This window comes from Vanessa cardui, chromosome Z, assembly GCF_905220365.1.
Source record: "Vanessa cardui chromosome Z, ilVanCard2.1, whole genome shotgun sequence".
NCBI classification, from domain to species: domain Eukaryota; kingdom Metazoa; phylum Arthropoda; class Insecta; order Lepidoptera; family Nymphalidae; genus Vanessa; species Vanessa cardui.
In genome coordinates this window covers 15,489,277-15,511,248 of record NC_061154.1, presented here as the reverse complement: position 1 = coordinate 15,511,248, position 21,972 = coordinate 15,489,277, and the positions used below count along the sequence as shown (strand labels likewise).

Genomic DNA, 21,972 nt, shown 5'->3' with positions numbered 1-21,972 from the left:
AATTAAACCACATTTCTGTATAGTAAAACAATCTATCCTCTTCACTGTCTAGCGAAAGATTTAGAATATGTAAATATGTTTCAAATTATACTTAAGTGAAAAGAAGTAAGTACATGTAGCCAACTACATATTTGTAGACCTTAAATCACACTAGAAGGCGAAACCGATTATGTGGCACGTGAAAATAGACAATTTTTTATATAACAAGACATTACGGTTACTTCTGATACTGGATAAAATATCTTTTTGTCAGACGTAAAAGAAGAAATTATCAAGATTTATGTTTTTATACCCTGTTTTTGCAGAATTATCCTTAGTTGGTCTGTTACATTAAATACCTTTTGAATTTTATTAAATATCAAATATTGTAGATACAATTTGAATCTTTTTAAAATAAAAATTGTAATAATTTCAAAATAAGATTTATAGTAATAATTATTTAATGAGTACTTTACATTACAATTTTTAGTAGTCAAGATACATTTTTGATATTGGCTTAATCGAAAGTGGTTTCTAACTGAAAACAATATATCAATCAAGGTGTCCAGTAACTGCTACTGATATTTCAATGACTTTTGAATGTGATATTCCATCTTAAAATTAACAAAATAGTTAAATGTTCTGGAAATCAAGTGAAATAGTTCTTCCCGGGGAAAAAAACAAATATCAATAGTTCTTATTCAATTGCTCAAACTTTTAACACATGAATAATTATATTAATTTATCTTGCCTAATAGTCGGTTCACCAATAAGGTTCATTATTAAGTGATTGTTTATTTGTAAATACTAGAATATAATTTAAGTTTTTGTTTTTGTTTTGTTAATTTATATCAAAACTGAATGTATTTAAAGTTATTATTTTTGCATCATATACCAATAAATGTGTCCTGATAATAACCAAAGCTTTTTGAATAAAAAATACATTCCAGTTTAAAAACATTGATGTGTCTAACTTTATCAAACTTCTTATTAATTAAAGAGTTAATTCGATATTTGTTTTATGTAAGAGCTTCTGTGTATTTGTAGTCTAATGATGATTATCGAATCTATTGTTCTAAATAGTTTGAGTGTTTTAAGCTTATACTTTGATATTTAACATAGTATGTTATGTAGGTTTTTATAAACAGCATCCCAGAAATAGTGTTGAGATTAGAGTGTATGTGTGTGACATCACCTAAGTCAAGCATATATATTGAAGTCTTATCTATACATATTATAGCATGAGTCATGACCAATTCAGTCATAAATAAAAGTCATATGAAATGTTTGTTTTTGAATGATTAAAGAGAGGGACTAATTGAACAAAAACCACTAAAATATATCGTCAGATTTTGTTTTAATTAAGTATTTGAATGCTTCTATTTTTAAATAATTAAAAATATATTACGTTAAAACAATTCATCCATAGGATTCAATTATTATAAGATTTTTTTGACTGGTCTATTTTCTATGTGACTTAGCTTGGCCATCTCATTTATACCTTTGCGCTTTAACATTTCCCAAATCAGATCAGATCTGTTCGCATCTGTGGTTCTTAGTATCCACACTTTAAATAAATACATATTTGTGTTGTAGCAAATAATTTAGCACACTTTTGTATATATGTATAAATCATAAAACCATATTCATCATAAACATAATTATTTATATGTAAATTAAATTGTAAATAAATTTTCAAATACAAAAGATTGACAATACATTAAAAGGCGTTATTGCACTCAACCATGATAGCATACCAAATTCACATTTTGTTAATTATCTTGCAAATATGTGTGTGAGAAAAGTTGAAGTGGATTCTTCAAGAAGAAAGTTATACAAACGAATTAGTAACAGGGACATCGTACTAACGGTATAAACTAATAGCAGGGCGCTGGTTAGCGCCCCAAAAATTAAGTGATCACGGTATAAGAGATGCACTAAAATTGTTATTTAGTCCTTTAGTTATTTATTATTGGTAGTATTGACTTCATCTTAATTGTGTAATTTTGATTGCTCTAGAAGTCCTAAAATATTGTCTTGATGGTAAAATAATATCTCCATCATCCATGCATTAAATCCACAAATGAACTAAGGTAAATTTAAATCGTTTTCTTAAACAATAACATACATTGTTATTGGTCAGTTATTTAATTGGCGGAAGCTCAAATACCGTGGGATTTACTGATTCTCGTTATCTCATATTCATTTCATGTTAATATGTTTGATGTGTGTTGTTTATTTAATTAAATGTAACTGATGATTGGCAAGTTACAACATATGGTTTATTAAATTTATAGAAATTGTTATTTTATTCAATCAGCCAGCCTTAATGTCGTTACCTCCAGATTTGCCACATTTCAACCAATATAAACAAGAAAATGTGAAATAAGACTTATCCCGAATTCCATCATACAAGACTCATCTCCACGTCTATCAAATAAAACTCGTATTCTCATTGTACATTGTATGTTATTTTAGTTGAATGGAATGTATAGTCGCAAAGCGAGTTCAAGCGACTTAGGAAAAATAAATAATAAATTCGTATGATTTTTATACTATGTAATGTCCGCAGAATATTATTGAGAAATTATTTGAACAAAATCATTTTAACATAAATAAAACGTATAGTTGATTATAATTTTATGATAACGTTAATACGTCTTCTCATTATTAAAATTTTTAAAACAAATAAATCTTTTATTTTACTCTCATCAACTTGTATCGATTTCATCGATCCTTTTCTTTCGACAAATCTGTGGTTTCGATACGCAATCTTTGTTCATAGTCCACATGTTCTATTGATTGGGCCATATTGATTAATAAAGAATTGATAATTATTTACATTCAGAATCTTAAATGATGCTAAATTAAAAAAAAAATATGTTTTATGGATGAAGATGTTTGCCTATACACTACCGTTACCAGCACATGCGACGTACATTTGTGTAATCATCTTCGTAATCCATGGAACTCTATAAAAAGAAGATACGATCCAGAAACCGAAAAGCAGCGCGCTTGCGACGGCGTTCGAGTAGTAGAATAAAAAATTTAGTTGAGGGATTGAAGTACCTACTTGAAGATATCGCGCGGTTATGATATACTCTTCTCTATTAAATCCTCTTCACTTGAATAGGTCCCTAAGGTTAAGAAATAATTTAGACTAATGATAAAGGTAATAGAAATTGGCAATTAGAATTCGATCTATCCGTAGATCCACCGAGTTGATAAAAATATTGCGAAGCTTCTCATTATGCTAAGTTTCGGTTTACTTAATCGCAACAAGTAGTAAAGTAAGTAAGAGACGTAGTTTGAACTTGACGCTCTTGTTTCAATATTATTTTAATACCTAGAGCATCGAAGGTTGCGCCTTTTTACCTCAAAAATCAATTAAGGCATCAAGCCAATTAATTATTCTGTATAGATTACAGAGGCATTTATTAAAACAACTGAAATTCATATTTTTTACAAATTGTAAACAAATAGTAATGAATAGTGTTTGCTGTCGCTGGCTTAAAAAATAACACTAATCCTATTGCACGAACCAAATTATTATTTTATTTCTCATTTTCAAAATTTATTTTATTAAGTCTTCATCTTTTTAGTGTTATGATCAACAAGTCTCTAAATCAGTCCTTAATAATATGATAACATCTGACTTTCGGATTTAGGTTAAACATAAAATAAACATTACATTTTCAGAAAAGAAAATTTAATTTAACTACTTCGAACTTTTATGTAAACTTGATATTTTAAATATTTTTTGTGCGTTATAAAAACTTTTATTGCGTGCGTTATTAAAATAGGTTTTTATTTTTATTCGAAAGTAAATGAAAAAAATATGTTTACTGTTATTTATAAAAATATATTGCGGTGATAGATATAATTTTCGTTTTTATATACTAATTCCAATAAGATTGATTCTATTTTCTAAACCACGTAATGTTTATTAGTGTTTTATTAGTTTTATAAAAAATGTCTTTTACGATGTATTCTCTACAGTAGAATCGATAAAGTAATTTGCCATACAATCGAAGAGGGACCTTACTTTACCATTACAGATAATTATAAAAAATATATTTACAATTACACTTAAAACCTATTATATTTTATACGTGGAAGCAATTTTTAATCTGTATTCATTATAATTAAAACAATACAAATAGTCATATGTTTGATGTAAGTTGTACGTGTATCCGAATTGTTTGGCATTAGAAAAAAATTAAAGTGACACGTCCACCCACCCTGTCAATGTTCCACGGTTTCCCGAATTCTGCATGACAATTTTTCATGTTTTAACTATTAAAAATGGTAAGAATCGCCTGTTTTCCATGTAAAAGGTGTAAGAAAGTGTAAATTACAGTAAATTTGTGTAGACGAAAGTTTCGGCCACGTAGGAAGTGATTTGTTGGGAGTATGTCATCATTCGCATGTCGGCTTCCCGTGAATGTATTATAATATTTGAGTATATATTGTGTGTTTTATCGTAATTATAACACGGTTTGTTGTAATGTTTCCGAAGCCGTTGCGATTGGATATCAAGAGGAAGCTGACGGCCAGGTCGGATCGCGTCAAATGCGTGGATCAGCATCCTACAGAACCCTGGGTGCTTTGCTCACTATACAACGGCGACGTCAATATATGGAATTATGAAACTCATACACAGATTAAAAGATTTGAGGTAATCAATAATTTTTACCATTATTGCTCTCATTTCATTTGCTCTGCTTCTAATTTGTGTATCAAGATGATTTGTTCTAGAGCATCACATTTAGTCCAGCCAGCTGTTTTAATGATGCAGAAGTATTATACACTATTTTCCCAGTTGTGTACATATTCAACCTGTTTTTGGGTCAAAATGCTACATATATAATCTTAAAATTTAATATTTCACAATGATTACTTTATCTGACTATACAGGAGATTATTAATTGTAGTGTTTATAAAATAATAAATATGCAGCTATTATTAGTAATAGTCTTAATATTGATGAACTAAACTTGTAGCAAATTCAGGGTATAATAAATTGGCACAGTTCTGTTCCACAAACATAAACCAGTAGATTTAGTTACTCATGATTTTTCCTAAAGCTGTTTTATGAAGCAACATTAATTGCTTCACATTACTATAACTAGTACTAGTACTATAATAAGCTTTTATTAAGAGTGTTATATCATAATTTTATTAAGACCTTCTTTTCAAATTTTATAAAATGTTCTCTAAAAGCTTACATAAAAAATGTAATGATGAATACAGGTATGTGACCTGCCCGTGCGTGCAGCTAAATTTGTGCCGAGGAAGAATTGGGTGGTCACAGGTTCAGATGATATGCAAATAAGAATATTTAACTACAACACATTGGAAAGAATTCACAATTTTGAGGCCCACTCAGATTATGTCAGATGTATTGTAATACATCCTACACAACCTTACATATTGACCAGTAGTGGTAAGTTATGTTTCATCCGCATTTTGTTAAATGTCATTAAATAATTTCAATGCAACTCTAATAAAACTAGTAAATAAATCAAGTTAATCTTATAATCAAAATCTGATTACTTATTTGTTGTGATGAGTAATTATTATTATCACATCATAATCTCATGGCCTAGGGCTTAATATTAGTAGATATATTTGTAAATTAAAAAGTAAATGCTTTGAAAAGTAAATGCAAGAACAAAAAATGGATCTTGCTTTGCTTGTGAATAGGAAAATATGAATATTATTTTCTAATATATAAATTTTTAAACATAAATGAAGATTATATTTCAAGTAGACATCCTAAAGTATATTCTACACATACATCACATTATTTTTCAAGTCCTGAAAATATAATAATCAGTACCCACTTTTCAATACAATAAAAAGTGTATATTCACATGACTTCATATTTTTTAAATTGTCATTAAAAGTAAATTTAATGTGTGTACTGTCTTTTAATTATACCCATAAAGTGTATTAAAATGACAATTTTTTTGTGTTATTATCATTATATAAATGGTCATTTTTAGATGATCTTCTTATCAAGCTTTGGAATTGGGATCGCAACTGGGCCTGTCAGCAAGTGTTTGAAGGACACACCCATTATGTAATGCAAATCGCTATCAACCCCAAGGACAACAACACATTTGCCAGTGCTAGTCTTGACACAACTGTTAAGGTATGGTGATAAAAACAGATTATGTCTTGTCATAACTTCAATATGATATTCAAATTATTTTTCATCTATTATTAATATATCTCTCCAATTTATTTTGAAGGTGTGGCAGCTTGGGTCCTCCATCTCAAATTTCACATTAGAAGGACATGACAAAGGAGTGAACTGTGTTGATTATTACCATGGTGGTGACAAACCTTATCTCATTAGTGGTGCTGATGACCGGCTCGTTAAAATCTGGGACTATCAGAACAAGACCTGTGTACAGACACTTGAAAGTAAATACATTTGTTAATTTATGGTCAAATAAGATTTCATAAGATCTTTCTAAAATATTAAACTGTGTATGTTTTTGTCTCCATAACAGGCCACGTACAGAATGTCTCAGCTGTTTCATTCCATCCCGAGCTACCAATACTTCTAACAGGTTCCGAAGATGGGACAGTTAGGCTGTGGCATGCGGGTACTTACAGGCTGGAGTCATCTCTTAACTATGGCTTTGAACGTGTATGGACTATATCAGCATTGCATGGTTCAAACAATGTTGCTATTGGGTAAGTTAATTAATGAAAGTTTTACATAATCAATACAATGTTTGCATTATTTGAAAGCTATTTTATTAAGATATCTTTTAAATAAAATAAAGTTTCCATACACCAGTATTATTCTTTTTTAAATAATTTTTGTACTACAAGTTTTAAATAATTATTTTCCATTATTATGTACAATAATCATAACCTAAATTAAATATGATATTGAATCTTATATTATTATACACATAAATATATGACAGATTCACACATTAGTCAAAAAAATTATGTATATACAGTGTAAACTCTATATAACGACACTGAACGGACTGTGCATTTTATGACGTTATAAAGAGTGGTCGTTAAATGAAGAGAAGAAAAATCAGAATTCGAAAAAAAAGTTTAGTTTAGTCTATTGTTAGTAGTTATGTACAAAAAATATATATATCTTATTTGAACGCTATTGCGTATACTCTGTTATTTTTGTCTGACGCCTTTTCCTGCACCAGTAATTTTGTTGTATAATTTTAATTTTTTTATTTATATCTGATGTAAAGGAAGTAATTTTCCAATAATTTAGCTGCTTTCAGAACTTCTTTAACGCTCGGTGGAGGCTCAAGCTCATCCGTCTCATCTTCTTCATCTCTTTATTCTTGAACCTCATTTTTTCTCACTGAATCCAAAATTTCTATGTCTGTGAGTGAAGCCGTTGTAAGCAGGCAGTTGTATGTTCGATGTAGGTTTGAAAATTTACCGTGTTTCCTGCCATGTTGACCTGCTGAAGCCACTCAGTTAATGGAAGGTCGTCGTCGCTATCAAACTCAAGTTCTGTTTCCACCTCATCAATCGTAGAATACATATGATAACGTTGTAATCCATGACTCATACTTATTAGGCATGGTCACAGTCTACACGAGCAAGCAATCCCAATTTGTAAACAAATGAACGAATTTCTTAGAAAGTTCCTAATGCGTGATGCCGACATTCGAGTTTATTGAGGGCTAGAATAATAAAGCGACAAAAGAACGTACACAGATGCGCAGTTTTTTCTAATTTTAGCAACTTAAAAGGAAAAAAACTTAATTTTTATTTCTCAATTTTTGTCGTTATTGAGAGTGGGTGTGATGCTATGTAGAGTGTCTCATTGTATAGAATACAAGCTAAACCAACTAAAACCAATTGATTTCGACGCTTTAGAGAGTTTGCCGTTAAATCGAGTGACGTTACATGGAGTTTACACTGTATTATTATATTAAATTTCAAGTTAATAAAATTCTTGTATCATCTTCTTCCACCAGGTATGATGAAGGCACTATTATGATAAAGGTAGGTAGAGAAGAGCCAGCTATTTCTATGGATGTGAACGGAGGCAAAATCATATGGGCTAAGCATTCTGAAATGCAGCAGGTTAACTTAAAGGCACTGCCTGAAGGTGTGTGATACTTAAAATTATTTATCTTCATCAAATCATAATACAAACTATTTAGAGTATTTCTTTGTAAACTTATAATGGAATGTATGTAGGTCTGTTTTATTTTACTATAAAATATGATGAGACTAAATTACCCTTACAGGCACAGAGATCAAGGATGGTGAACGTGTACCAGTGGTCGCAAAGGACATGGGATCCTGTGAGATATACCCTCAAACTATTGCACACAACCCCAATGGTCGCTTTGTGGTTGTATGTGGTGACGGGGAGTACATCATATACACTGCCATGGCACTTAGAAATAAGGCATTTGGGACTGCCCAGGAATTCGTATGGGCTTTGGATAGCTCCGAATATGCTACCCTTGAGAATTCAAGTACAGTGAAAGTATTTAAGAACTTCAAGGAGAGGAAGAGTTTTAAGCCTGAATATGGTGCAGAGGGTAAGAATTATTATTTTTAAAATTTTATCAGAACTAATTGCATTTGTTTTGAACTCAGTAGAATAATAGTTTATTGAATAAATTGAAGTGTTTTGAAGCAATACATTAAGAAATAAAATAAAAATCTTCTAATAATTCCATGATGCATAATCAGTTATTTTTGTCCTATTTAATTAAACAAATTTTCTGATGTAATATTTATATTCCAAAGGTATCTTCGGTGGGTTCATGTTGGGTGTGAAATCAATAAGTGGCATGGCGTTCTCTTTCTATGACTGGGAACAATTGGAACTCATCAGAAGGTGAGCTATACTCTAATCTTTATTGATACCCAAACTAACTCCTAATATGATGTAATTTTATCCCCATATTTGGTTTTACTACGAATTTCTATGAAAAAGAGTTGGGATGTTATGTATGCTTATTTATATTTATAAAATATGTCTGGCTATATCTGGCTATATATATGACTAACATGAAGTGTTTATTTATTTGTTTTCATTCGGTGCTGGCTCCCAATACTTAAAAAGTGATTTGCGGTTTATTTCTTTAAATAATTCTATTATTTCTTCTATAAATACGAAACATAGAATGAAACACTTATGTTGACGTAGTACAATAAACCGAAAGTCTGTTTCAAACATGCGACTTTTATATCGGTCGTGTGCCGTTAATCAGTTTTGAGCTTAATAATCTTCATATTAAAAAAAAAGTTATTGCCTTGTACTTCCTTTCTAAGTCATTAAAGTTTATAAGTTGTAAAGTTGACAAATAAATATATTTTATCGTGTGCAGCTGTGCTCGAATGTCTTACGTTAATATTTAAGATATTTTGTAATCTACTGAAGTCATTTATATGTATTATTTGTTTTATGTATAAGACCTTTTTGAATATGAATGCGAATGGACGTGTGGTTTTAATGTGCATGTCGTCTTAAAGATACCGCTCGTTGATTTTCAAAAGACGATTTCAAAAAACGAAAATTCGATTAAGAATATCTTTATACAAATATTTTCATAACTTTTGTGACTTTGTCATTCTAACATATTTTTTTGAATTATGTCTGTACTGCACATGCAGATTTCTTAAAGATTACACTACAAGATGTAAAGCAATGCCGCCTTTTGCTTCATTTAACTCAAAATAAGTATCTGTGCTATTTGAACAACCGTTTTAGATAAAAATAAACTGATTTTTTCAATGCTGGTGATAAACGTTTTTTAATATAATAGCGCTTGTGATGAATGTGCATTGCGAAATTATCAATAATGTTTTTGCAAGTGATGGAATATACATCAATATATTAATTGTCTTAATAAATTAATAATTATATAAAAAAATTAGTCCCTACATTTTTCGTATAAGTCATGTTTACAAATATTATTATTATTTTAAGTTACAATGCTTGTCATAATATTAACAATAGACAAAGTAGACGAAACACAGAATAAATTTATATTACTATTATAAATGTGAAAGTAAGCCTGTATGTAGCTAATTTACGACCAAACCACTGAATCAAATTTAATGAAACTTTGTAAGAAGCAAATTATTTATTTATTTAAATTATTAACTCCAAGAAAGCACATTAGATACTTATTTTGCCTCACACATGACAACGCGAAGTAGAACTATAAAAGCAATCTAAAATTTTTATCGTGATACTTTCTGATTGTAAGTGCAACTGCTAAGCGTCAAGTTATTATTTTACCGAACTATTTGCGAATGAACGTAGTCATGATTATTGTAGCCATATTGTTTTATGATAATATTGTCAAGGTTTAATACAAACGTACGAAGAATATAGTGTTTATTTATATTTTTTTTATTCAATATGAATAAAGTCGCTGCCATAACATGTTATTAATACTTTTATATTTTACGCTAGAAGTATTGCAATTTTAAATAAATAAATATTGTAAAGTATTATTAGATAGACGGGTAAATCGTCCGATGGTAAGTGGTCACGACCGCCCATAGATACGGCGCTGTAAATATGGTAACAATTTCTTGCATAGCCAATGTGCGGGTAACGTATGCTATTAAAATGTTATATCTCTTATGCCTGCAGTTCTATTGCCTCACAAAGCATTGTAACTTACCCAAACCAAAGCCAATTGGTGTTTGGCCGTAGAATAGATGATGAGTTACACAAAGCTTACACACCCCCTAATAACGGATCACACGATACGCGCTGGTTTCGTTGCGTGTAGAAATCACACATTTTATTAATGCATTTAAGTTTTATTTCACGTGTATATTTGATTATATTGCAAAATAATATTTGCCACGTGTGCTCAGTTGAATTTTTAAAATATTTATTTTCTGCGTGTCGTTTTAGCGAATGATTAAAATATTAAGCTGAAGTTTAAAATTTTACTCAGAAGTATTTAATATTACTGCGCAAAGATGTATTTTCTTGTTGTAGTTGTTGTCAAATGTTATATTAACTTTTTTTGTTTTTCAAAAGCTTTTTCTTAATATATCTGCTGGCGAAGGCTTATAAACATACATACATATATTTAGAATTTATGATACCAAAATCGAGCGTATATTTTTTATTATATAATAGCTTATTATTTTATATCAACTGTGTCGTATTTTCTAGGCGATTGCATTGTTACAAATTATGAAATTGAAAATATTTCGGTTTGTATAAGTCAATTTGTTATTTCAGGATCGAGATCCAACCGCGTCACGTGTTCTGGTCGGAGAGTGGTAACCTGGTGTGTCTCGCTAGCGACGAATCGTACTTCGTGCTCAAGTACAACCCGGCTGTGGTCACGAGAGCGCGGGAGACCAACACAAACATCACTGAGGACGGTATCGAGAACGCTTTTGAGGTGAGAATAGAAGCGACCATCAAATATGAGCTCATTTCTTTGGTCATGGTTTTAGAAGAAGTTTTAGAAGATTCAGGACCTAGGCTGTTCAGTTAATCTCATCAGTCCGTGAGTCCATTTCTCTATGACAGAGAAAGGCCTGTGTGTACACGCATATATCAAGAATATTATTTTGTTTATACACGTATTCATATGTTATATATAACATGTATTAATCGTATGTATGTATGATATGTAGATATGTTATGTTTGTGTATATATGATTTACCTAAAAGGTGTACACCTCCGAACCCCTTTCTTAGAGTATTCAATGTCCTCTATCCAAAGGTTGTCTGGAAGAGATCGCTCTTTTAGCGATAAGACCGCCTTTTGTATTTTTTTTGTTTCGGTGTACAATAAAGTATATTATCTATCTATCTATATCAAGACTTGTATTAGCATTCGTCAAAACCTCTCTACCTTATCGAGGAAATCGTTTCTGTCACACACATGCGACTTAGTGTTACGTAATGTTTTTTTTTTATTGATTTTAGTGTCTCCTCGCAGACAATTCCACATTCATAAGCAAAACGTTTCTTGTGTATATTGTCATGTAACATTCAAAATGATAAACTTAGCTTGAAGACGCTTTTGAATGTTGTGTGAGAGGTCAGAGACGAAGTTATATAAGCGTACATTTGAGATGTAATCGATTCCGATTGCTATCGGTTTGCGAAACGAGGTTAGGAATTAGGTATTTAAATTTGAGATTCGAAGGATAGACTTTAAGTTATTGCGAAGTTCAGATGACGGATATGTCTTTGTTGGATGGAAGGTATCTAAGTGAATATGTAAATATGACGATGGATAAATAGACTTTTATTGAAGCTGAAGCTTGTAAGAGTGTGTGTAATCATGAAATTAATTATGAACCAGTTCAATTTTCACGTACAAATAATGGCAATACGGCTATTTCCCTTTTCTCCTTTTAGGTGTTAACGTGATTATAAGTGAAAAAGACATAACATATTACATGCCGAGACATCGCTGCCCTTGATATATAGATATTAAAAAAAAAAAAAAAAACGTTTACTTGGTGGTAGGGTTTTGGGCAAGCCCGTCTGGGTAGGTACCACCCACTCATCAGTTATTCTTCCGCCAAATAACAGTACTTAGTATTGTTGTGTTGCGGTTTGAAGGGTGAGTGAGCCAGTGTAACTACAGGCACAAGGAACATAACATCTTAGTTTTCAAGGTTGGCGGCACATTGACAATGTAAAGAATAGTTAATATTTATTACAGCGTCATTGTCCATGGGTGATGGTGACCACTTACCATCAGGTTGCCCATATGCTCGTCCGCAAACCTATACCATAAAAAAAAAACGTGAATAACAAAATGTAATGTTTGTAGCAAAGGCATTTAATATTCAATTTGTTTGTAGTTAAAAACAAACGTATCTAAATGTAAAATAGAACAAGCTAGAAGCGCATTATTAAGTCGTTAGCGCGGTTATTTCAACGATCGTTTCGCTTGTACAAATAATTAATGTTAATAAAAATTAATACGCCACGACTGCTGACGTCACTGACCATTTCACCATTAAACAAAGTTAACCGAACAATTTACATGAGCTGTTTAAAGAAAGTTCCATGAAATACTTAACTTATATTTTTGATGTCGTTTTGAATGTGATTAATGATCGTACGAGATAACACGATAGAGGTTGCACTGATAAAATACTTTGAAATAATTAGACGCGGTCACTTCAAAGGGTTTCCTGATAAGGGAGATAAGGATGTTTGACATGATTTTACAATTATTTATAGCATTCGTTTGTTTGACCGTTTGTTGTTGTTGTAAAACTCTTCATTGCATACCAATAATCATATAAGAGTCTTAATTATATGAGAAAGTATGCGAAGGTGGAATAATTTATTTATTAATATATTTTTGAATTACGATTGGCATATACACAAATTATTGAGTAAAAATTATTGAATAAATTACATCTAATCAAATTATTTTACATATACCATGAAATGAAAACAAAATAAATAACTTGTTTAAGCAAAGAGTTTATTATGACTACATACATATACCAATTTAAGAAGATATCATTGTATGTTCTCATATATCGAATAATAGGCGATAACTATGACAAACTTTTTTTTAATTAGTTGGTCGACGATGTGAATGTAGCTTTATATATGTTGACGCTGTAATGTTTATGGGTCATGACATGCTATCTATTTTCAAAAAAAATTATTTGTTCCACCAATCCAGGTCGTTGGCGAGGTGAACGAGACCGTGAAGACGGGTCTCTGGGTCGGCGACTGCTTCATCTACACGAATTCGCTGAACAGGATAAATTACTACGTCGGAGGAGAGATCGTGACTGTGTCCCATCTCGACCGCACCATGTACATCCTGGGATACGTTCCTAAAGAAAACAGGTACAACGGCACGAGCAAAGTGTAATTTATCAATCGTTTAGGCGTCTGTAATAATGTTATATTACTGTTCACAATGTATATGTAATGCTCACTCACAAGATGTCTTACTGTGCGTAAAACGACTAAAAGTAAGACGGCAAAAAAAAACACAAATTTGATGATATTTTCATTAAGTATATTATATTTATCTCGGAGGGTAATTGCTAATGTGTGTAAGCACATCTACGCTAATTATGAGCAATAGAAGCTGCTTCGTGCTATTAAGTAGACAAAGTCAAAAGCACTCTATATATGTTCGTTTAGTTAAATGACAATTTAATTGTCACTGTGATTCCGCATTTCGTTGGCGGGTTTCTGAACAGGCCCGGAGTGATAGAAATTGAATTAGCTAAATTTTGATGTGTATGGGTTTAAATCGCTAATCGCGCGACCCGATCGTCTCGTCGAGCTGAGATCGCCCAGGAGATAGCTGGATCATGGGTTCACATCTAGAATATGTAACTACAACGCACGAACGATTTATGAATAGAAATCGTTATGAAACTTGTTCCATGTTTTACTGAGTTTTGAGACATGTGTCCTTGATTTGCAGTGGAAACAGTTTTGTAGATTATTCTCCATAAAAGTAAAGCGGAATCAAATCAAATCATACTTTATTCAGTAGACTTTTATAAGTACTTTTGAATCGTTTAATAAACTTTATTATGTGAAGCTACCTAATGCTTTTCGAAAACGAAAACGTTTTGTATGTAATCTTTCAAAACGTGTCTAATTCAGTTGACATCTACAGTTTAAATACTTTTTTGATAATTAATTTTTCGTTTTTGTTTAGGAAAGTATAATATTTCTGAGATTCAGACCATTCAACCATCAATAACCATTTCTTACCATAGATATGTTAGTAATAACAATTATTCACATAATTTTAATTTCGTCTTACATATATTTGTAGCATGACTTTTAAATAAAACTAATTATAACGGATGAATCGCGTATATTAAGGTCACGGGTAGACTGACCTGAACTGAACTGACTGACCACGAGCACTGCAAAGTGCTCGAAACGTCGGGATGTTTAAAAATAAATTAATATACGCGATTCAAATCCGTTATAATTAGTTTTGTTTAAATGTGTAATAATCGCGAAAGTTTAAGACAACATTAGCATGACTTTGTTCATTAATGATCCTGAATAAAACGTTATTTTTTTTAGGTTATATCTGAACGACAAGGAGTTGAACATAGTCTCGTATTCTCTGCTGTTGCCCGTGCTGGAGTACCAGACGGCTGTGATGCGAGGCGACTTCGAGACGGCGGACCGCGTTTTGCCCACCGTGCCTCACGAACATCGCACGCGGGTCGCGCACTTCCTCGAAAAACAGGTCAGACCGTCATCATATATCGTGAAGCGATTATCCTTCTTATTTTGGAACGTCGTGTCAGCACACAGCATAAAAACACTTAGATCTTACACTTAGATTTTTTACTGGTGGGTTCGTATATAGTGGTTGCGGCGAATAATTAACCAATTTACGCCCAGTGGATCGGCTGTTAAAGAGTCGATATCGCACAGACAGACAGACTGATAGAATTACTTTCACATTTATAATATTAGTATAGACATTAATATTTGAAGTATTAAACATGACTATAATCCACCAGGGCTTCAAGCAACAAGCTCTAGCGGTATCAACAGAACCGGAACACCAGTTCGAACTAGCCTTGGCGCTCGGAGAGTTGAAGCAATGCAAGCAGCTGGCCGAGGAGGCCGCTCGTATAGAGGGGGGAGAGGGGGAGGGCCCCTCCCGGTCCTCTGCGGCGAGGTGGTCGAGGCTCGGGGCGGCGGCGGCCTCTGCAGCGGACACAGACCTCACGAAGATATGCTATCAAAACGCCCACGACTACAGCGCACTGTTGTTGTTCGCAGTCAGCACCGGTGAGCCTTAGCGAATAACATTAAACATCACATTGATTAGCCAAAACCTAGCCACTGTATCTATAGTACGACACAACTTAGATGTCGCATCGGCAAAATTCGTAAAACCGATCACATCCGAATTGAGTACGCTATACCAAATTATCAATATTTATTTGTCATGCGAATATGATCTTTGCACAAACGTAATAACTTGTAATATCATATTACCTAATATATTCGTCAATTTAACGCGTGGATTAATATGCACTTGCTTTCTCTGACGCGTGAATCTATAGCGACGAATAGCGTCGAATGGCGCGATAGGGAGCTATTTCTATTGGTCATGTAAATCGGCAGTAATCGGTTTTATTTTCATTCCATTGCATTTTCCGATGCTACATCTAATTTGTGTCGTACTATACTTAGTTCTGATATGGAGAATAAATAAACACATAATACAATAACAGTACGATTAATGAAGGTAATCTGTAATATAAAATAAGGTTAGAGATTTACATAAAACTAATTGCTATGTTGAGATGGCCCAGTGGTTAGAACGCGTGCATCTTAACCTACGATTGCGGGTTCAAACCCAGGCAAGCACCACTATATATATGTGCTTAATTGTGTTTATAATTCATCTCGTGCTCGGCGGCGAAGGAAAACATCGTGAGGAAACCTGCATGTGTCTAATTTCATCGAAATTCTGCCACATGTGCATTCCACCAACCCGCATTGGAACAGCGTGGTGGAATATGTTCCAAACCCTCTCCTTAATGGAAGAGGAGGCCTTATCTCAGCAGTGGGAAATTTACAGGCTGTTACTTTACTTTTACTTTAATTGCTATGTAGGCGACAAAGCGTTGTTGGAAGAAGTAGCGCGGATGTCTGCGGCGGAAGGAGACGACAACATCGCCTTCGCGTCGTACTTCACACTGAACGACCTGGACTCCTGCCTGCAGCTGCTCATCAAGAGGAACAAGTTGCCAGAAGCCGCATTCTTTGCCAGGTATGTGTAATAACTAGCTAAGCGCCCCTATGTCGCACCTTTTAAGATTCTTTCATACATGATTTGTGCGGAACTTAAGCTTTAAAATGGAACAATTGCCTCGTTTTTGAAACATTTTTCATTGATACTCCTTTTCGATTGGTCTACGCTTGATGGTACGAAGCCTCAAGCCCTATCAAACTAAACAAACAATTATAGGTTTTTTCAAATTGTTCCTGGAATTAGCAAATGTTAAGTTCCAGTGCCAGGATAGTCGCCATGTTCAAGATCTATTTACTTGTAAAGCTAACATAGTAATTGCTTAAAACTATTTTAATATCTATGTGTGTGTTAAAATATGTGATATGTTTTTTATTTATATTTTATATTTTTTATATATTTCATGTTTTAGGAGAATATTTTATTAGAAATTTGTATGTATTCAAAATTAATCCACTTTTATCGTCCGCCAGATCATACATTCCATCGAAGATGAGCGAGGTGGTGAAGATGTGGCGAGAGGCTGTGGGCGCCACTAACAAGAAGTCCGGTCAGTCCCTCGCCGACCCCGAGCAATACGACAACCTGTTCCCAGAGTTTGAAGTAAGAATTATAAAAATCGTAATCATTTTGTGTGTAACGAGCTCTCCGTACTTACTTTAAAGACTGCTTGGCCCTGTGAGTCGAAGCATCGTCTAATATATATATTTTTTTATGGTACAGGTTGGCTGACGAGCATATGTGCCACCTGATGGTAAGTGGTCACCATCACCCATAGATAATGACGCTGTAAGAAATATTAACTATCCTCACATCGTCAATGTGCCACCAACCTTGGGAACTAAGATGTTATGTCCCTTGTGCCTGTAGTTACACTGGCTCACTCACCCTTCAAACCGGAACACAACAGTACTCAGTACTGTTATTTGGCGGTAGAATAATTGATGAGTGGGTGGTACCTACCCAGACGGGCTTGCACAAAGCCCTACACCAAGTAAACTAAATAATAATAGTATCAACTTTCTCAATCAATGCTACCTAATGCAAATCAAATCGATTCGGAAGATCCTGACTTAAACTTGTTGAAACAAATTAATTCTTAAGCTTGAAACTATTTAGTCACGTTAAATTATCGGCTTGCATTTTGGGTGACATTCGTGCCCACGTGATATCGTATGCATGAGACAACTCATTTAAAATAAATTAATAAAGAAAGAAAAAATGACTAATTATGTTTCGTGATGTCGTATGTAAATTTTTATATACGCATGTAATTTATACAACAATAACAACAGCCTGTAAATTCCCACTGCTGGGCTAAAGACCTCCTTTCCCTTTGAGGTTTGGAACATATTCCACCACGCTGTTCCAATGCGGGTTGGGGGAATACACATGTGGCAGAATTTCTATGAAATTTGTCACATGCAGGTTTCCTCACGATGTTTTCCTTCGCCGCTGAGCACGAGATACGGTTAAGTTGCAGGCGTTCTAACCACTGGGCCATCTCGACTCCTGTAATGTATAATAACATGAATTTGTTCGACAGGAAACATTAGTGTTAGAAAAATTCCAGCGTGAGTTCGCCTTCGACTATCACACGCAGATGTCGAACCTGCCGGCCAACTCCAAGATATGCAACATCGAGAGAGACCTGGTGCAGGAGAAGGCGGAAATGGAAAGCCGAGGGCTCTGGAAGCCGGGCCGATCTGATGAGAGGTGAATATTTTTTTTTTATTTTATTTAGGTTTACCAACAGTTGTTTACACTGAATATAACACATAAAACATTTAAAATATATACATAGAATAGCGTAACAACTAATTATAGGTAAACACCGCTTGTACCAACACATAAAAAGTAAAAGAGTTATAGTGTACCGTCTTATTTACAAGGCCAATAGTCCTCTATATGAGTGTAACAAGTTAAAAAGTTTTGTTATACTTATTTCCTTCCTTATGTAGGTTAACTTGTATAGAAATTCAATAATATCTCAACTTTTTCAGAAGTCGTGATATTTATCATCAGATACTTTGTGCAAAACTAACTGCCAATAAGCAAAGTTCGAATTGTTAAAACCATTTGTTTCATTATTAACTTCCTTAAAAGAACAAAAAAAAAATAAAAAAAAAACTGTAATGATACTTTATTTGTATTTCAAATTTATAGCTGTATTGTATATAATAAGCATTTTAAAAAAATAAAGTAAAACTTGTTTTGACCATAAGATTAGGTTTGTAGTTACAGTACAACGAAACGTTCGAAGAAGTTTAGATAGGTGAGAGGGAAAAAATAATCTGTCATTGGTGAAAGATAGATAACACTTATCCTTGATTGTGAAAAGCAAATTAAAGATAGATAAGTTCTTACTGATAGTCGGAGATATTGATCTATCCGTAGACTTAGATTGGTTATTGAAAACGGCCGTTAGTAGAATTTTGTAATATTATGACGCTATATGAGCATAATCGAATATATTACGATTTAATTTGATTGTTATCAACCTTTAGGAAAATCATGATGAAACTTAAAAGATAACACGCACTTGGCTGATAGCGATAGTGACCACCAACAGTGATCACAAGTATACACTTGAAACGATTGTTGGTCACATTGACGTCAACATATATCTAAAAGTTATATGTGTATTTATGTTAGTACTTTTCCTACCAGCAGTACTGCGAATAGAATATCGGATAGTTTGGAAGAGAGCGCCGCCGAGAGGAAGCGTAAAGACTCACTCGACATGGAGGAGATTGAACGAGAGATTAATGACATCGTGTTGGAGGACAGCGTCAACGACCTGGTGAGAGAACTGCCTTAACCTTACCTTAGAATACCTGAAGTCGCCTAACCCCTTACCTTACCTTAGAATACCTGTAGTTAAGCTCTTAGTAGCGTTATCAAGACATTCGTTGCAAGATGGGACTAATATGTTACAATATCCTATCTCGATGCGCACGCGCTGCTATAATGTCACACCTGTCTAGAGTTAGACGTATTAGTGTGCCTGTCTGGTCCGTACTTACACACACGCACACTAATATGTTTTGAAGTTTGTCCTCAACATACTTTGGTACTTGAATATATTTTACCAGACTGTGTAATAGTTCCTAAAACTAAAGTTAGATTCCATCTAATTAATATTTGTAAAGTGGTACAGCTTAATTGTTAAGATTTATTTGTATAAAGACATTCTGTGTCACTATTTTATAAATCTATTTTAAATGTATGATTCTGGTGTGTTGTTTTTATATGGTTTGTAATATAATTTTTATTTTATTTCTTTTCAGGATTTGTCGGACGACGCTGATTTAATTGATTAATGAATATTTAGATTTTTTATTTTATATTAATATTACGATCATAAAGTGTGTATTTCCTAAAGTGCTAATACGATTAAGATTATTCTAGTATTATACACATTTCTTTTAAAAAAACGTTTTTATTTCGTTCACCGTTCTCATCTTCGTCTTAATTGTCATATATTTGCATTAATATACAAGATATTAGTAATACGTAGTTAACTGATGATATTAGTCAATTAGCTTGTTTACGTTTTCAATGGGAGTCCATTGCTCGGAAGTGAATCAAGCTCAGCATTGGCGAAATCGGATATGCTTTTAAGACCAGTTAAGTTATACGTATTTTCTTACTGGATAAACCGTCTTTTACAATAGTTTCAGTCTCTTTGTCCATTTTAAATTAGACGGTATAAATAATAAAGTAAAGATTGGTAGATACACTTCGAAAATATTCCATTAAAGCTTATCTCAATTCATAGATCGGAAGTAATATCAAAATAGAGGTAGGTTTGGTAAAATATTTAATAATAACATGTATTTATTATAAAATATAACGCTGAAATATTTATCATTTAGATTTTAGGCACAATTTGATCCGACCGAATCAATTAATTATTCTGACAACTGTACTTGTATGATTTTCGCTTGTTGGCACGTATGCGGCGTCGCCTGTCCGTGCCAACACAGCGACCTCGCTACACCGAACCAGCCAAACGCCACGTGTTAACTGCCAGCCGTTGGCAAAGTGCAACCTTACTGAATGTCTGTGCCTTCAATGTCTAGAGACAAACTTACTATGGTACATAAGATAATACCCGTACAACCATGTACTTAAATATAAAAAAAAATAATAGTCCACTCTATTTATCTGCATTTTATCGCACAATTTTATTGATAATATAATATTATAAAATGGATATAGAAAATATTTATTATATAATGTTAAAGATTGTTTACAATTACCATTAGGAATATTAGTGAAATGTTCTTGTTTTGACGACGCTGTATTTTGAATATGATATAGTATAATGCACTAGATATGCTGAAACACATCGAATTTGTGTTACTTACTAATATAATAATCCAAAGCACCGTTCATCGTTAACGTTGCAATATTTATATAATGAATTATCGAACCGACTGTTTTCACTTCCTAATATTAATCTTGTATTATGTAATAAATAATTTATGAGATAATGTAAAATATTTCAATTATTTTCGTAATTAAACGAGATACTTAGTAAACACGTTGTTTATTTTAACATCCATATTATTAAAACTAGAATTTCATATCGTAAAAGTTTTGAATGTTACTAAATAAAGGTATTATTAATTGTCGCCGACTGACAATTAGGACGAAGGAGCACTGTACAAAAGCTATTCGTAATGTACTTTACATAGGTAATATGACGGATGTCACGCTAGAATAAATGTTTGTATGCCACAATTATTTACAAAGTGTATTGTTTATTCCATATGAATTGTTATATAGAAAGTGTTCTCGCAGTACGTTTTAATTATCAATAAAGTTTTGAACTATACTTTTAACTTTTTTATTTATCCTTTTTTATATATAAACAGCATCGAGATGCCGTAAAAATATTGTATTGTCTAGGTGCCTGAAAGACGATAGAAAACGTTTAAATCCGCTGGAATAGTCGTTTTGTTGACGAATTAAGGTATATACGAAGTTAACATGTTTTTTATAATACACGAAAGGACGCGACACTGAAGCGTACGGAAAAATGACCCGACACATGGTCAATAATCCTGTTATGTCCCTTGTGCCCGTAGCTCCTCGCCTTGTGTCCATTGAATAGCTCTCTTACCTTTTAAACTGAAACAAAAATAAGACAGTAATGCTGTTTGCTGGTAGAATATCGGTTAGGTAGATGGCGCATACTACGACAAGCTTGCTCTAAACCCATTCATTAAAAACTTTTAATATT

At 32.8% G+C, this 21,972-nt stretch overlaps 1 protein-coding gene across 3 annotated transcripts; it reads left to right on the top strand.

Moving 5' to 3' along the window:
- The first annotated feature begins 4,141 nt into the window (after window positions 1–4,141).
- On the top strand, window positions 4,142–21,564 carry LOC124542896 (coatomer subunit beta'). 3 transcript variants are annotated; one of them, XM_047120807.1, is made up of 18 exons: window positions 4,142–4,287; window positions 4,499–4,657; window positions 5,233–5,425; window positions 5,988–6,136; window positions 6,237–6,411; window positions 6,501–6,687; window positions 7,962–8,095; window positions 8,238–8,537; window positions 8,749–8,839; window positions 11,216–11,381; window positions 13,647–13,816; window positions 15,029–15,197; window positions 15,478–15,751; window positions 16,586–16,742; window positions 17,195–17,324; window positions 18,268–18,437; window positions 19,392–19,524; window positions 20,012–21,564. In XM_047120807.1, the coding sequence occupies exons 1-18, from the start codon at window positions 4,285–4,287 to the stop codon at window positions 20,042–20,044; spliced, it is 2,793 nt and encodes a 930-aa protein (XP_046976763.1). In that variant the 5' UTR covers window positions 4,142–4,284; the 3' UTR covers window positions 20,045–21,564. The 3 variants fall into 3 exon arrangements, with proteins under 3 accessions (XP_046976763.1, XP_046976762.1, XP_046976761.1); XM_047120806.1 differs by lacking the exon at window positions 4,142–4,287 and having other exon boundaries at window positions 4,472–4,657; window positions 19,395–19,524; XM_047120805.1 differs by lacking the exon at window positions 4,142–4,287 and having other exon boundaries at window positions 4,472–4,657.
- Window positions 21,565–21,972: the final 408 nt, after the last annotated feature.

What these genes read in the sequence shown, in the direction of transcription:
- LOC124542896 (XM_047120805.1), top strand. Translation starts at nt 4,487, where the DNA reads ATGTTTCCGAAGCCGTTGCGATTGGATATCAAGAGGAAGCTGACGGCC. An exon ending in TTACATATTGACCAGTAGTG is followed by an intron (nt 5,426 to 5,987) that starts GTAAGTTATGTT and finishes GGTCATTTTTAG; the next exon opens with ATGATCTTCTTATCAAGCTT. An exon ending in GAAGCCGCATTCTTTGCCAG is followed by an intron (nt 16,743 to 17,194) that starts GTATGTGTAATA and finishes ATCGTCCGCCAG; the next exon opens with ATCATACATTCCATCGAAGA.